Source organism: Echiichthys vipera (assembly GCF_963691815.1).
Source record: "Echiichthys vipera genome assembly, chromosome: 11".
Classification (NCBI taxonomy): domain Eukaryota; kingdom Metazoa; phylum Chordata; class Actinopteri; order Perciformes; family Trachinidae; genus Echiichthys; species Echiichthys vipera.
In genome coordinates, this window is record NC_139836.1 from 7253904 (window position 1) to 7269880 (window position 15977).

Sequence of the window (15977 nt, forward strand, 5' to 3'; positions counted from 1 at the left end):
ACTGACTAAATAATAACATCTTGTCAGTCACCACTCATTATCTCACTTCACCCACACGCATACTGTATTTAGACTCTCTGCTGGAGACACTGTATGTTGGTAAATAATATTAAATGTAGGAGGGTTTCCTTACTGTAGATGCAAAGATGATGATTGCAAGCTCATCATTCCGAGCACATATGTGGACACAGCCGGGGGAACAAGTGCACTTACACTCTCTCTCACACACAGGTCTGCCCTGGGGATTATTGCTTATGAAACCACGATAACAAGAGCCCCCCCCCACACACACACACACACACACACACACACACACACACAGACATACACCTTTCCTGCTACCATGGCCAAGATCTCATCCCCCCATCATTCTCCCAGCCATCCCAATCCACATAATCTCCCTCCTGCACACACACAGACACACACACACACACACACACACACACACACACACACACATTGTAATTATCAGCCTTACTTTTACACTGCACTGTATAATTACACTGTCAATTTGTGACACTAAGATTTACTGCCGTGGCTGTATTACCGAGCATTTTTTCTTTTGCTTTAAATTCTGCAAGAACAACAATGGCTGTGCCGAGCGGACCAAACTTGATTCACTCTTAAATTATTATTCATGGGATTTACAATGGGGTGTCTGCAGTACACTGAGTGAGTGCCAGTGCGTGTCCTAATAGTATTGTGTTATACAGCGCTGTATTGTTAGCGGATCACTAAAGCCCCCAATCTCTTGTCTTCTGTCTCATTTATCCAGACACAATGGAGCCTGGACAATAATGGCGTTGTGGAGTACTATTCACCTCAGTGTGTGTGTGTGTGTGTGTGTGTGTGTGTGTGTGTGTGTGTGTGTGTGTGTGTGTGTGTGTGTGTGTGTGTGTGTGTGTGTGTGTGTGTGTGTGTGTGTGTGTGTGCGTGTGTGTGCGTGTGTGTGTTTGTGTGATTATAGACATGTGCAAACACACACACAGTTACGACCTCATGCATCTATATGAAAAACACGCAACCACCTGGCACCGCTTGAAATGATACGAGTGGACAAGAGGACGTGTTCCAGAACACGCACGAACACACGTGCAATTTTTCCAGAAGCACATCAGAGCTGCATCTTTGCAAAACAGAGCCAGCTAGTATGGCTTTGTAGCTTTATCGAAGTGGTACTTGTGCCTTGGGAGTGTTGCTTGAGATAGGGACATGAAAGAGTTTAACCCCCAGTAACCCCAGTGTTTATAGCCTGCACCTGAGATGGTGAGATGACAGGAGCCGAGAGGACGACAGAGACCGTGTGCAGCAGCAGTTAAAGAGGCTTCCTGTGCACTGAAGTACTGTAGTGAGAGTTGAACTGAACAGAAACAGCTGAACAGGGGAAAATACATTAGCAAGTCACTTGAAGCAAAGTATAAATGAAGCAGAAAGAGTATAAATGTTGCAGAGTTCTTGGGTTCTACGGTTCATGAGTTGAAATAAAACAGCAATCCTCTGTTTTTCAGTCCTCTGACCATTTTTTTTTCAGTGGCCAACCATCATTTTGAGTACAGTTGGTGTTAGTGAGCAGAATGTTTTAATAACCAGGTATGACAATGCCATATTAACAACCCAAGCCCAGTGTATGAACACTTGGATTTGGTGTGTGTGTGTGTGTGTGTGTGTGTGTGTGTGTGTGTGTGTGTGTGTGTGTGTGTGTGTGTGTGTGTGTGTGTGTGTGCGTGAGCAGCAAAGCTTGTGGGTGTGGTGTTGGGTTAACTGCATGTTGACACGATGATGGCACACAGGTGCGTGGGTGTGTCCTCCAATCTGCAGTATGAACTCTGTGTCCTTTACGTGCACAGTAGAACCCTGTTGACGGTGAGCTGATTCTAAATCCACTGTTTTCCCCCGGCCGGAGGAAAGAAGCAGCAACTCCAACAACTTAACCTGTTGGTGTTCTTGTCATCCACAGAGAGCGTTGATAACTGTCGGTCTGCCTCACAGCACTTTTCCCCTTTTCTGTTAATTTAAATGTTGGAGATGGTCTTTATCTCCAAAAGCACAACATGAAAAAGTCAATGCTATCAAGCTAACCGCAGTGTTGGTGTCTGCTCTGTTGTCTTCTGTAGGTGATTTAACGTTTCCCACCCGCTGACCTTCTGGACGACCTAGGGCCAAAGAATCTCTTTGGTAGAGCAATGCTTATTTTGTCCACAAATAGCAGCATTTCATTGATTGATTTACCCATCACTCACTATATCACACACACACAGCTGTGGACCTCTAGAGGTCCATGGTCCAAACCAGTGAGCAACAGCAACTAAATCTGATTGGACAACTCTATTTTCTCTATTTTCAAGGTTTTTGGACACTTAAACTGTCAAACTTGATATACAATGAGGGTAAAACTAGAATTAAAAGAGATACTTGTTATTATTAATTGAAATAAATCAAAATGACATTTAAAGTGCTGATATGTTGGGCCTTCTCTGAAGTCCTAGAAGTCTCTGGGGGTTCCCCTCTGGTTATTATACATCTTTAAGTCAGATGTCAGTCCCATACAGCCACGTCAGCAGGTACTTTAAGGAAGAGGAGCATGATGTGTACAGTTGGATGGGAGGTTGCTAGGTCCGTTGTTGGAATGCAGCTCTGCACTCTGATTTGGGGATAAAGCCCCTGCCTCCATCCTCTGTGTCTGATTAAGCCACTCGTTGAAACATATTTTTGGTTTGCAGACTTTGCACTTATTACTTCCACCAAGGAGGTTTTTGACTCGTCTTTCTTTTTCTTCCGTTTACTTCTTTGTTACTGTGATTATGGATAAACCAAACCTGGTGCACGCATGTAGCATGGGCGAAAGAAGAACCCATTCAATTTTGGCGCTGATCTGAATCACGGGGCGGATACAAAAAATCTTTTTTCACTTCTGTTAATATTGTGAGGTAAGGCATTTGTGCTGCTTTCAGGAAGAATACTAAAGAAAAATAACTTCCTGACTTGGAAAATTCTCACTGCATTAACATAGTGAGAAAGGCCATCTGTTGGCGAAGGTCCGAGTGCCCTTATGGTTCAAAAAAGTATTTTACCACACAGCATTTTAGCATGAAAATAAACTGGAAGAAAGCACTTAAGGTAAAAAAGTTATGCAGTCATATTACCATATTAATGGCATTTCAACATCAGCCTTTCAGTATTTAGTTAGGACGGTTGCATGGGAGCATTAATGAGGTCTAAAGAGGGGGTCAGTGCAATAATCTCCAACGTAAAGGCAGATTCACGTATTATTATCTGAGATCAAAGGAGCAGACCAGATATCAAACCCGCTTCTTGAACTACCAACTTTTTTCCTATTTTTAAATTTGTGCTAATATACTACACATGCTTTTCCATCCACCTGTTTGAAGCACATTTTCAATTTGTGCGTCAAAAATATGAATGGAAACAAGATAATTTCGTGAATCAATAAAAGCAAAAATGCGACAAAAAGTGTAATGGAAGCAGATTAAGCGGATACATGTTAGCACACCAGCCTGATATTTTCATCCAGTTTTCAACATTGTTTTTTAGTTAAAAGTTTGACCGGCACCGTTAATTTTGTTATCTTGTTACACCCTCTTTTTCTGCAATGGTATAAATGTTGTTTTGGGACTGGAGAATAGGCATCGCCACCTACTGCTCATCTCACTGAACCAACTCAGGAGAATTGCATTACAGTGGTGATGGAAACAGTCATTCATTTGTATTGTCTTTTGAAGATTTTCTTCTTTTCGGTTACACTTGACACATTTACATCTGGGTTCTTGGGACCCAGCTTATGAGAAGGGGAAGCTGTATTTGAATTTACGGCTTACATCAAAACAACTTCTCATTAAGTTCTTAGAAGAGCAATAATCTTGTAGGGCTGAGTGATATGCCGATACATATCGTCAAAACGATATTAAAATACAGAACAGAGTAGAAATACTTTATTGATCCCATGCTGGGAAAAAGAAGTGTAGCAGCAGCATTACACACAGACACATTAACACAGAAATATAAAAATACAATATAAAAAAGATAAAAGGATACATAAAAAATGTATAAATAAGCACGGTATATTATTTTTTGTACCTTTTCTAAAACCAGCAGGTGAACTGTGTTACGCCATTATTTACATCATCTGGGTAATGCTTGACATTCTGAAGTTGTTTATTAAATGAGAAAAAGTATTTAATTTACACGAGTATACAAAAACAGGCATATAGAATATGTATTTATTAAATTCCAAGATAACATGCTACATTGTGATATATATCTTTACCAAGAAGTGAAATTACCTATAGTGTACATTCTAATAGAAATGTTTTCCTGGACATAGCTCCTACTGTACTGGTTATTAGATCGACGTGGAGCTTTTTGTCTCAGTTGTTGCTGCCAGGTACTCGCTGCCATGGTGTTTATTGCACTGCATGTCCCAGTGGTCACCTGTCAATCCACTGTGTGGGGTGGTATACTCTGACATCTATCTCCTTGAATTGTCTATATCCAAACAGAACAGAAACCGGTCTGTTGGAGGGTTTTTCTCTGGAAACACGACGCTGTGTGTTTAGAAGAGCAGATACATGTTTCCTGAGGTGGATCTCAGAAGAATCACTGTAGTGACAGACACTCCCTATACACTCCATTTATCATGAACATCTCTATCCGCCCCTCTGCTTATGATTTTAATATTGCAGTGTCGTGATTGCTGAGTGTGCCTGTATCTGGTTTTGCCCTGGAGGTAAACTGTTTAGTGTTTCATATCAGTCCCTGAATTAAAAATGAATCACTAAGAGATTGGACGGAGCAGAGACATGTAAATGGAGAGGACAACAGAGTGATCACTGACTCTATGCTTCAGTTACACCACAACACAAATCAATAAAGCACAAGAGGCCGTGGAAGGAGTTGTTTTCTAGTTTCATGTATTTATTTAGACTCTTTGAACCTCTTTTTTCCATATCTGTTTTCTCTTTCCTTACTGTTTGATTTACATTTGTAAAAGATGTTTTACAAAGTCACCAGTCAAACGGTTTCTGTCTACAGCTCTATTAAGATGTATGTTATAACTACAAATATAACTGACTGTGTAATGTTTTGAGTTCATTTAATAAACCTCATATAACCAAATATCGTTTTAAACATTTACTTTGGCTTGGTCTTTATAAGAGACGGCAAAAGGACGCTAACACCGTTGAGCTACCCTTGGCCCTACTCAGACACCCTGATGTCCTCCATGTAAACACTAGCCGCTGCTGGTTACATTCAGTCCTTCACAATAAAATGACATGCTTCAACAATATACGTTTTGAGTGAAAACCTCTCGTCCAGTGTTTTTATGGCTTTCTCTCATCACTTTTGGTTTATTATAAGGAAGTAACAACAAACTGAACTAAAGATTCACGATAATGAATTTACAAAAGGATTTTCCCACGATTTTTTGGAGACAAAATTAAATAGACAAATTATGGGTGAATTTCCAATTAAATTTTTTCTCTTATCATTTCTTTTTCGAATGAAAGAATAATTATGTCTGAGATATAAAGTGCATATTTCCTTTTCTTTCTAAAAGTGTTTAAATAACAAAATCTGTCATTTAATTAAAAACAAACAAACCAAGGCTTGGCCTGTGTTCCTAGTTTGGGAACATCCAGTGTTCCTACCTTTCACAGGGACAGAGGTGGAGATTCTTTATAGTCAGCTACAGAAAACGTCCTCATATAAACACCAGTGCTCAACGTTTTTTCGTTGGCTCTTGCATGCTTTGGTGAGCTGGGTTGTGAATCTCATCAGCCTTTTTTGGTCTTTTAGTCACTTTTTGCAATGCCTCACTGCATCATGTTGGTTGAGCTGTTTGTGTTGTTCATCACCATGATTTTGTCTGTTGTGTTGTATTCTCACCTTCAGACTGAGGGAAACCAAAACCACACCTCCAATTTTAAACATATTTTAATATATCCATGATCTATGATCCATGATCCATGATACAATGCTGATTTCCTGTCTGGCAGTGTATCTTAACATTTCCAAACTAATTAGACATGTACATGTTTGTGTACATAAATTAAATTATGTACATAGATGTGAAAATGAATTTGCCTTTCACTTCAGTGGGTAAAAGGCCGGATGTGTCCAGATATGGCCAATAATAGCGAACGTAGTATAAGTGGTGACACAGAGATGCTATATGGTATTATAATGCAACATAACACTGAAGTTGTCATAGTAACCAATGCAATCATTCAGATCTTCAGCCAACTCTTCACCTTTTCACCAACACCACCAGTATCTAGACCCCAGGAGCTTTACTTTATTGTGCACCATGTTACTAATTTATTCTTCATTGTAAAGGATCTTTGTTTGTCATTGGTCGTTAAAAAGAAATTGTTAACTGCTAGTGACAAGCCCATAAGGCGTCCAATGCTGGCATCCAAATATGCCGCTGTGGACACGTGCCATCAGTTGATTATAATGGACACGCTCAGTTGTGGTCATGCTGCAACAGATGTGTCACACCGTGTCCATGCCCAATGTATTTCATTCACCAGACCTCTGTCCGCTCCTTATCTCTGCTTGAGGCTTGGGGCTAGCTGCTGCAATACTACAGTAGCTTAACACAGCTGAATCTCCGACTGAATGGTTGAGTTGTGATTAAGTAAGCTCACACAATTTGTACAGAAAGAGAATCTGCAATACAATCTTCAGTATGGTCAGAGTCATAGTTATCATGAACTATTTATAATGAAACTACAGGCAATCATTTCTCTCTAAAAAGGGGTAATATAGCATTCAGTAGGTAGTCATACAGGTCAGCCAGAGTGGGTCAGAAGTAAAGTGTGACAAAGTTAGAGTCTGGACAAAAGCCTCCTGGACAAACAGGGCTCAGATAAGCCGTGATCTCCATCCTCATCACTGAGGTGCTGCAGGTTAAAAGATGTTTATCTTGTAATTGCACTTATATCTCTCTTCTCCACCTGAGCTGCATTCATCTCTGTGATTAGCCTGCAGTATCACACACAGAGCCGTAATGAGCCTGATACGAGAGTAACCTAATCTCTATAAGCAGATATCTGCATATGGATGCAGAATTACTGACCAATAATGTCTGAGCAGCCCTTCCATGCAGAAAACAGTGCAGAGAGCTTTTTTAAAAAGTTTATCTGCACTAATATGCAGATCTCTGGCATATTAGGGCTGCAGGAAAAATCCTAGGAGTCGACCAAAAAGCTGTACACTGTACACCAAAACTCAAATCATTTTACAAGACAGTTCCCGTCTTCTTCAAAATTCATTCATTCAAAAAAGACCTCTCCTACAAAATCAAATTAAAACAAGCAGATACAAGAACTCTGTATTCCCTAAGCCTTCAGTCTGTATAGCATGCAGCCTGTTCACTTGCACTTTTGCACTTCTGCGCTTTCTTTCAATTTAAAACAAAAAGATCTCATTTTATTTTCTTTTGTTGAATGTTTTATTGTCTTTAGTGCTTTATCTGAGATCATATGTGTTTTATTATGACTTTTCCTGTGTGAGATAATAAAGTTGACCTGAATCTGAGATTAGACAGACCGTTGTCACACCGATAGCTAATGGGTTCTGAGTTTGAGAGTAACCTAACAACTGCATAGGTATAATACCAGAGTTTGTGTGTTTCTTAGAGGTAAATGTCATTATGCATGGATATTGTTTATGGAATTTAAGCCCAAAAAATATTTTTTGAAGCTTTTGTGTTAAAATCATCTAATTAAAAAATAGCATGTATGTAAACATTGGTCCAGTGTGAGTCTTCCAACTAGCTCTCAGTCTCCTTGTGTCTGTATGTGTTAGCGAGCACAAGAGATGCGTTTGTGATGGCTGACCTTGCTTTAAATACAGCAGACATAAGCCTATAGGGGGATAATAAGCCAAATCCATTTTCATGTAGCAGTTTCTTTTTGCGTGACCCGTGCTGACACTCAAATTACTCAGAGAGCTGCTGTCTGCTGGCCATGTGTCAGCACCTCAGGATAACTGCATAGGGAGAGGGGAATGAGAGGAGGCGAGGATGGTGAATTACTTGGGATAATTCACCACCGGTACTAATGCACTGATTGCCAAGGCGTGCCACCCACTAACGATTTGCATAAATAAATATTCTGTAATTATGCTGAGACCTTGTGCATGGAGGATTGCAGCAATTTCACCTGTCACGCTCTAAACTAGAAACTTCCAACTTCCCAAAAAATAATTATGCTCTGCTTCAAAATATAACTACACCTGTACTTTTATTTTTGCTCTTCTGATGGGGCACACCAATGTTTAGCCCATTTACGACCAATAAGATATTCTTTACATTACACTATAGTGTTTTCAGTGTGTTTTCCCTTCCTTCCAGGCAGCCACTGATTTCAGGTTGTATGAATTCAGCTGCCTTGCAAGATTAGAGAAAAAGCTGGGCTACCCACAACTGGAGTTACATCCAGGTAACTTATCAGGTAATTTAGATTTGTCTCATTAGTGAATATGAGACAACTGTGCAAAGTGCAGTGACCACGGTAAACAGAAGGTTTGCAGTAGCCATTACTTTGTTATATGTGTCCCGAAAAGGGGAATAATGATGTCTTCATTATTTCCACACCAGAATGTGAGTGTGTTTGCTTCATCATTAAGTCAGAACAGCTCTCTTACATTTAGGAAGATGGGATAGGTTTATTTTCTTAGGTTAAGAACGTTGCTAATAGTAATAGTTGCTAATAATAGCTAAAGTAGGAACAAATGTTTTTTTTAACTATCTAGTAATAAACATGTTCTGGAACTCAGAACTCTCATGAGCATCTCATAAAAAAGCACTGCCAACTAACCGAACAATATATTTACACTAAATTTAATCATTTTTGAACTGAGGGCCAATTACCAGCTTAAAAAAAAGGTCCGACAATCATTAGTTTATTGTGTTTTTATAACGACTTGAGACAGAGAAGTCGGTCTTGAATTTCAAGTGCATCCGTTAATAAAAATGCTAAATAACTTAATGTGGCGACAACAAAGCGAACAAACCACCGAACGCACACAAACTGCAAACTATGGTGGAAGAATAGAGGCCAATATCCCATTGCCAGGGACACTTTGTAGATTATTTACCACAAGCTACTCTGAAACAGCTAGGGCAGGGTTCCAATTCTATACTTGGTATTCTGAGCACTGAAATAAAGGGTCAGCTAGAGATTGAGGCAAAAAGATACAAAAGAGACACGTCATGTGTCACCTTCAGACCTCTGGCTGCAGGGTCAGACAACACATCGGATGTGTAAATGACGTGTTCTCCACACAGACGTTGAAGGTTGCATACGGCAGAAGAAGTTAGCTTTAGCTTTCATGCTTAGTTTGTTGCCTTCGATTTGGCTTTAAAGTATATGAAGTGAACACGTGGATTATTTGATTTATGGGACATCATTTGAAGATTTTCAGGTACTTTTCTGGCTGTAGGACGACCGGTGTCTTTCAAAGTAATTATGTACTGTCACATTTTCTCCCACTCGTACTAATTGTTCTAATCAGGTTGATTAAATCTGGTTGCAAGCCAGCCACAACACCGGCATCATGAGCATTTTGACTTCCATCTGACTTTCTCATGATTTCGCTCTCATCTATAGTGCAATTATCACAGGGGAATGGCAGACCCCTGTGGTAAAGGCATTTCATATCAGCCATATAATAGTCATTAGATAGATTAATGCACTCTATCATTTTCTGCTGTGATTATAATAGACTCATAATGTGCTTTTAATCCATGCTGGCTAACCTCTTCTCCCTTTCTCTTCCTCTCCTTGCCCTCTATCTCCCCCCTTCAGGCTTTGCGGTGAACCTCCAGGTGATCCTCACGAACCCACGTGCGCAGTTCAAGCGGCGTGGTTCCCAGCCGGGGATGCAGGAGTCCGACTTTCTTAAGCAGATCACCAAGGTCACCGAACTGGAGCCCAAGGCCAATAATTGCACCCGGGTCAGTAACCAGGTACCCCTGTCGCCATGACAACAGTTTGAAAATATTTTACAGTTTAGGTTAAGAGCATTATGTGGTGGGTCCAACATCATGCTGAGGTGGTAGCCGAATCTCATTCCCAGGGATCTGATCCACTCTTTTCTTAACCCTAACCCTAACTAAGTAGTTTTATTGCATAAACCTAACCCTAGTGGAGGGTCACACTTTTACGTGCAGGGTTACCAAGTGCGTCGACAAGTGATGCCAATTGGTCCTGACAAAGCGCCCATATGTGACGAGCTAGGATGAGATTTGAGGTTTGAAGGGTGGATGACATGAACTAATTGTGAAAACACAAAGTTGTAGATACTTTTCTGTTCAGACATTCCGTGAATTTCATCCTCAATAAGTCTTTATCAGCCATGTTGGTTGTGCAGTGCAGGGTGAAGCTTGTCGGATGTTCCTCAGGTGTTTTATGTTCCCCTCATGCTCTGATACTGAAGCCTGCACCACTTCACAGTAAATGGGAAATAATAATAAAGATCTGAAGTTAGGGAACGTCTTTGAAATGGAATGCAAAATGAGCAGAAGAGTTTTACTGATTTTTGCGAATAGCTCTCCCCTTTTTATGGACACTCCAAACTTTATTTTCATCGAGAACTCCTCCATTGCATGTCCACCTTTCATTTTTACTGGAGTCAATATGTTTTTGGGTTGTCCGTCCTTCAGTCCCAATCTTATGAAAGCGATTTCTCAGGAACAACACAAATGTCTAAGAGGATAAAATGATGAAGATGACATTATATATCCAAAAGGTCAAAGGTAAACTTCATCACGTTTCTGTACATTATTCAATGCCATAACTCAGGAACAGAAGGGGAGACATTTGGTCAGATACTAAATTGGTGACACAAATTTTAAAACTGTGCTGATTGTTAAGATCTGAAGATGAGGTGTGTGTGTGTGTGTGTGTGTGTGTGTGCGTGTGTTCACTACCAACATGGTGATCCATGTTTCACCAAAAAATACAGTGGAGATCAAAATTGAAGGACAACTAATAAATACTTAATTTATTCTGAAATATTATTATTTTTTTCAGTAACCATTGTGTCAGAAGAGCAGATTTCAACAATGTTTTCTTCTCTAATAATCTCACAGATTCAAAAATGAACAGGAAGTGTAGAGGCCACAGCTTTGAATGACTTCAGCACATCTGCACCCACAGGACATCACTAGTTTCTCACTCTGGTTTGATCTGGGTCCATTCTGACTCAGTCTCTTCCACAGTTCATTAACTGCAGTGGGTTTATTACACATTACTGTTTTACCAAGGATTTTCCAGAGATTCTCTACTGGGTTTAGGAACTGCTTCACCTGTTTTGCAGTAGCGGAGCATTGCCTTCCATGAAAATTGCAGCTGATTGGGAAACAAATCCAGTGAAGGTATTGCATGTTGCTGAAGGAGGTTCACATGAACATTTGCATTCACCTGCCATGGAGCTGTACAAGAGGCCCAACTCCTGCTGCAGAAAACATCTGCAAACCACTACACTTCCTCCTCCAAATGTAACTGACTTCTTTACACACTTTGGGGTCAGTCTTTCCCCAGTCCTGCGCCGAACATAATGTTTCCCATCAGTCACAAATAAACTGAACATGCTCTCAACACTGAAGTCACTCTGGACCAGTTCTCCTCTGTCCAAACAACATGCTCCTCATTAAAGGCAATTTCAGCCTTTTTTATTCTTTCTGCTGATGAGAGGTTCAGTCACTGCAGAATGGGCTTTCAGTCCAAAACGTCTTAAACGACGAGACACTGTGTGCAGAGACAGATCCTCGCCCTGTTCAGCCCTGAACTGGTGAGCAACTCCAGCTGCAGTGTTGAACCGATTCCCCATTGAGAGTCTTTTTATATTCCTGTCCTCGTGCACTTGTTTTACGTGGACGACTGGCCTTTATGATATTTATGAATCTGTGTCCTTGTAAAGTTTCAATATTCTTGAAATCACAGACTGAACACCCAGCTTCTCTCTGATGGCTGAGAGGGTCATCCCTTTGGCCTTCATCTAAACAACCTGCTGTCTCAGGGTTTCAGTCGCCTTAGAGCAGCTCACCATCTTGCAAAGTAACCAGGAGAGCTGCAGATAAATGAGGTGTCCAACAATGAAGTCAATTATCACCAAGTGTCACATCATACACCAATAACTGGGAGGGATCTGAAAGTGTTCTCTAATTTTGCTCAGGTTTGTTTTCACAAAATAAAGGTTTTCCTTAAAGAGCCTTGGTTATTTAAAAAAACATGCTAGTACAGCAGTGGTATAGCCACAGATGATATTCTATCAAATTATGGGGGAAAAAATTGTATTTCAGAATAAATCTAATAAAGTATTTATTAGTTGTCTAATTTTCACTGTACACTTTATACATTTTGATAAAATTGCTTCAAAGTCTTCACAACATATGTTAGTAATATAATTTTAAAGGCATTTTGCCCGGATCTAATGTGATATAGCCCAATGCAATACTGACGTATATAAGGACAATTATATTAAAGCTCCCGTTCAATATTCACTGTTCGTGTCCACCCATTGATTTAGACTCAGTTTAGACTTGTATTCATTTTTTTAAACATAGGGTTCAAGCACACATTGTGATTTAAAATGAAATTGATTTTTCTGCATTTGACTTCTCCCAGTCACTGCTGTTTGATTATGCAGGGCAGAGTTGATCAGTTATATAATAAGATGTTATCAGGCTGCTTTGACCTGCATATTGGAGGTGGATGGCACAGACTTGGGTTTAATTAAAAAAACTGTCTCGTATATTTGTGTGTGTGTGTGTGGCACAGATATTAAACTGCAGTCATAATAATGGATACCGTCACAGCAGTAACTAACCATGGGGCATCTCTCCACACTATTGACAGTATGAGTCATGCTCTAAGCTGGTGGCATGGGCTAAACTTAGACACACAGAGCTCCAATTGGATAGAAATGGCGTTATAGCGCTATCAATTCTCGTTGTGTGTTTAGACAGCTTAGATCGATGCAGCTCATCTCAAATCACCACAGCCCCTGTTGGCACTTGGTTTTATGAAGCCACTCATCCTCTTGACAACCATCACAGAGCTGCCTTAAATGAATTTTGTAAGAAATGGTTTCTTTTACCTCTTTACCTTTAAAGGAATATGTGAGCAAAACATCACAAACCTGTTTGTTCCAGAAAAGCACAGAGTCATTCATTTACATTTTCTGATTCAGTTTTAGGTGATGTTAGCAGTCATAACCTGATAATCAGACTGAACTGTCATTTCATTTCATGTCGAGGTTTAGTATGACATCCTGTTTATTAGCCAGTTTGGGATTATTTTGTCCAATCAATCAGCAGTGACCAACATATTCATCAAAATCAGGGATGCACCGACCCGATATTAAGATTGGATTACGGTCCCGATAATGTCAAATTAGCTTGATCGGGTATCGGATTATTAACCAGATCCATGAACCAATCCATTAAACGTCACGAGCGGCGCTCACAGCCTACAAGCCAACATCAGCAACATGGAGCGAGCAAAGACTCAGCTCTATGGAGGTATTTCAGCTGCTTATTCCTACTAGCGAATTAGGGGTAGGTCGATCACCCCTGAATTCACTAGTAGGAGGTTCCACTTCACACAGGCATAACAGTGCACTTTGCCTAGTGGCAGGTCTGAAAAGTCAGACTTCCCATGACACTTGAATGCAGCATGAGCAGCGCAAGTGAAAGCAACGGATGACAGGCAGGAAGGTCTGCAAATAGTTTCATTCTGAACGAATAAAATGATTGGTCAGACTTTTATCAAAAATGTATGAAAATTAAATATTTTTAAGTTTAAACACCTGGTGGATTTCTTTTACATTTTAGTGTGCCATACGCTTATTAGGAGCATTTTAAGATTACAAAAGAAAAGAGTAAAAATGTCAAAAAGGTAAGAAGTGCTTTAAGTACAGCACTTGATGTATTATACAGTTTTAAGATGCTATAATAATTGTAATATACAATATCAAGAGGCTAATCTCAACTACAGGCCAAAAAATGATATGTGACGAACATAGCAGCATCCACGCAGTATCACCAGCAGGGCTTTGGTTCTTAGTTTTGTGTAGTGGAATTTTCAAATGGATTAAATCAACTAAATTATTTAATTCTGCTTCAATCCCTCTATTACACTGCAAACAATATTTCCATGCTCTGTGGAGAAAAATGCAGCGAGCAGCTGCTTCAACATGTGAAATCTCAATTTACTGTTCCACCGTATGTGTGCAGGTCACACTGTTGCACTGTAAGTCCCTGGTGGGTTCTGGGGAAATGTTTCCTGCTGGGAATGGAATAAAGACCCCTGGAGTTGCCCGATCATCATTTACAGCTGGGTGCTGCCGCCGCTGCAGACAGCTCTGTGTTGGAACTATCATCATCATTATCTGCCCCATTACACTAATGGAGGTGCCCTGCCGCTGATATTAATACAGGCCATTAGTGAGCTGTGACATCATCACTCAGCACCCGGCACAGTGCGGTGTGATATCAGCATTTATCACGTCACAGATACATAAGCTGTGGGACATGACATCATTACTCATGAAGCCCCTGTCATACAGTGAGAAGCTGTCACATGACTCAGACAGTTAATCCAACATGCACAGTTAACTATGACATCACTGATCACAATTCATGCATTTTCAGTGAGAAGGCGCGAGATCATAACTCATATCTCAGTTGTTGCCCAACCAGTTTACGCCCCTGGCCTGAATGGGCGTCTCTAGTTGTTGTTTCATCACAATAATAGATGATCTTTAAAGGAGAAAGTTTAACATGTGATTTTCTTCGATAGATTGTATTTGAGATGTTAAGACTAACGTCATCGACCTCATCCGGCACATTTACATGTGTGACTTTGTTGCTCTTGTTAATTAATGTGCGTTGTTCCTTTTCAATAAAAAAAATCAAATCAAATTAAGAATAAATGTAGCATCAGTACAGCTTTAAGGATTATACATTTAAGGATAATTTGTGAATAAAGAGAGCTGCAATTAAAAGGACTAAAGTAACCAATACTTTGGTAGATGTCTTTGTGGAATTTTATGGTCTACTAACAATATACATTCATTCTGTGCCCAAGTACGATTCACCACCAAAGACTTGTTCGTCTGACCAGTGCTTAAGCACCGCACACTGCCCGACCGCGGCCCAGTTGAGAAAAGTGGGGTTAAGTAAAGCATGACTGCACAAACACACGCACATGTAAGCTAAAGGCCTAAAGTCATGCCTTGGTTTGGCCTATTCTAAAATGGTGTATTTGAATATTTCCGTATTCCGGTGTCCATAAACACTCTTAAATGTCATTCTGTGGATTCAATGAGTCCATTTGTATTCATGTGTGATGATGTTAGTCCTCATAGTAGCCATTTCACTGTAGTGAGCGCAGTTTTTGAAACTTGAGCATATTGTTTAAAATGAGCTGTTGTGACCTCTAGGATAATCACAGCCTCATGAAACTTTACACGCACAAACAAGAGACATAGGACATTCAAATAATGTATGACTTTAGGTATATTGACAGTTAGGGGGTTTCTGAGCAGGTTACACAACAGAAGTGTTCGCCATCAAATCGCCGAAAAATGCAATTTTTACAGAAATCTCCAAATGATAAAAAGTTTTTGATCCCAAATCATAGCATGGATTTTTCTATGGTGTTCCTCAAGGTCTGGGTGTCTTAATGTGGTATATTTGGAGGGATTGTTTGACCATTTTCACAGTTTCTCAAGTGGTAAAAAACTGGTGAAATTTAGCACCAAATCTTTGCAACAAATGGAATCAACCCAGAGATTGCTGCAACAACTTATGACACATAAGTGAGCATGAACATGGCTCTCATATATTAAAGCTTAATGTACTAAGCTCTTATACACTTTTACAACTTATTTATTTATTTGTTTAATTTTTCATTTCTGATTAGACTAGACTAGAAAACGTTGAC

At 40.0% G+C, this 15977-nt stretch overlaps 1 protein-coding gene across 1 annotated transcript in view; it reads left to right on the forward strand.

The window, feature by feature from the left end:
* Positions 1 to 15977, forward strand: part of b3gat2 (beta-1,3-glucuronyltransferase 2 (glucuronosyltransferase S)) — a gene marked incomplete at its 3' end in the record, with an annotated part of 53093 nt that overhangs the window by 32226 nt on the left and 4890 nt on the right. Inside the window, exon 3 of the mRNA XM_083922571.1 lies at positions 9834 to 9982. Within this exon, the coding sequence (XP_083778697.1) occupies positions 9834 to 9982 (149 nt within the window). The remainder of the gene's footprint in view (positions 1 to 9833; positions 9983 to 15977) is intronic.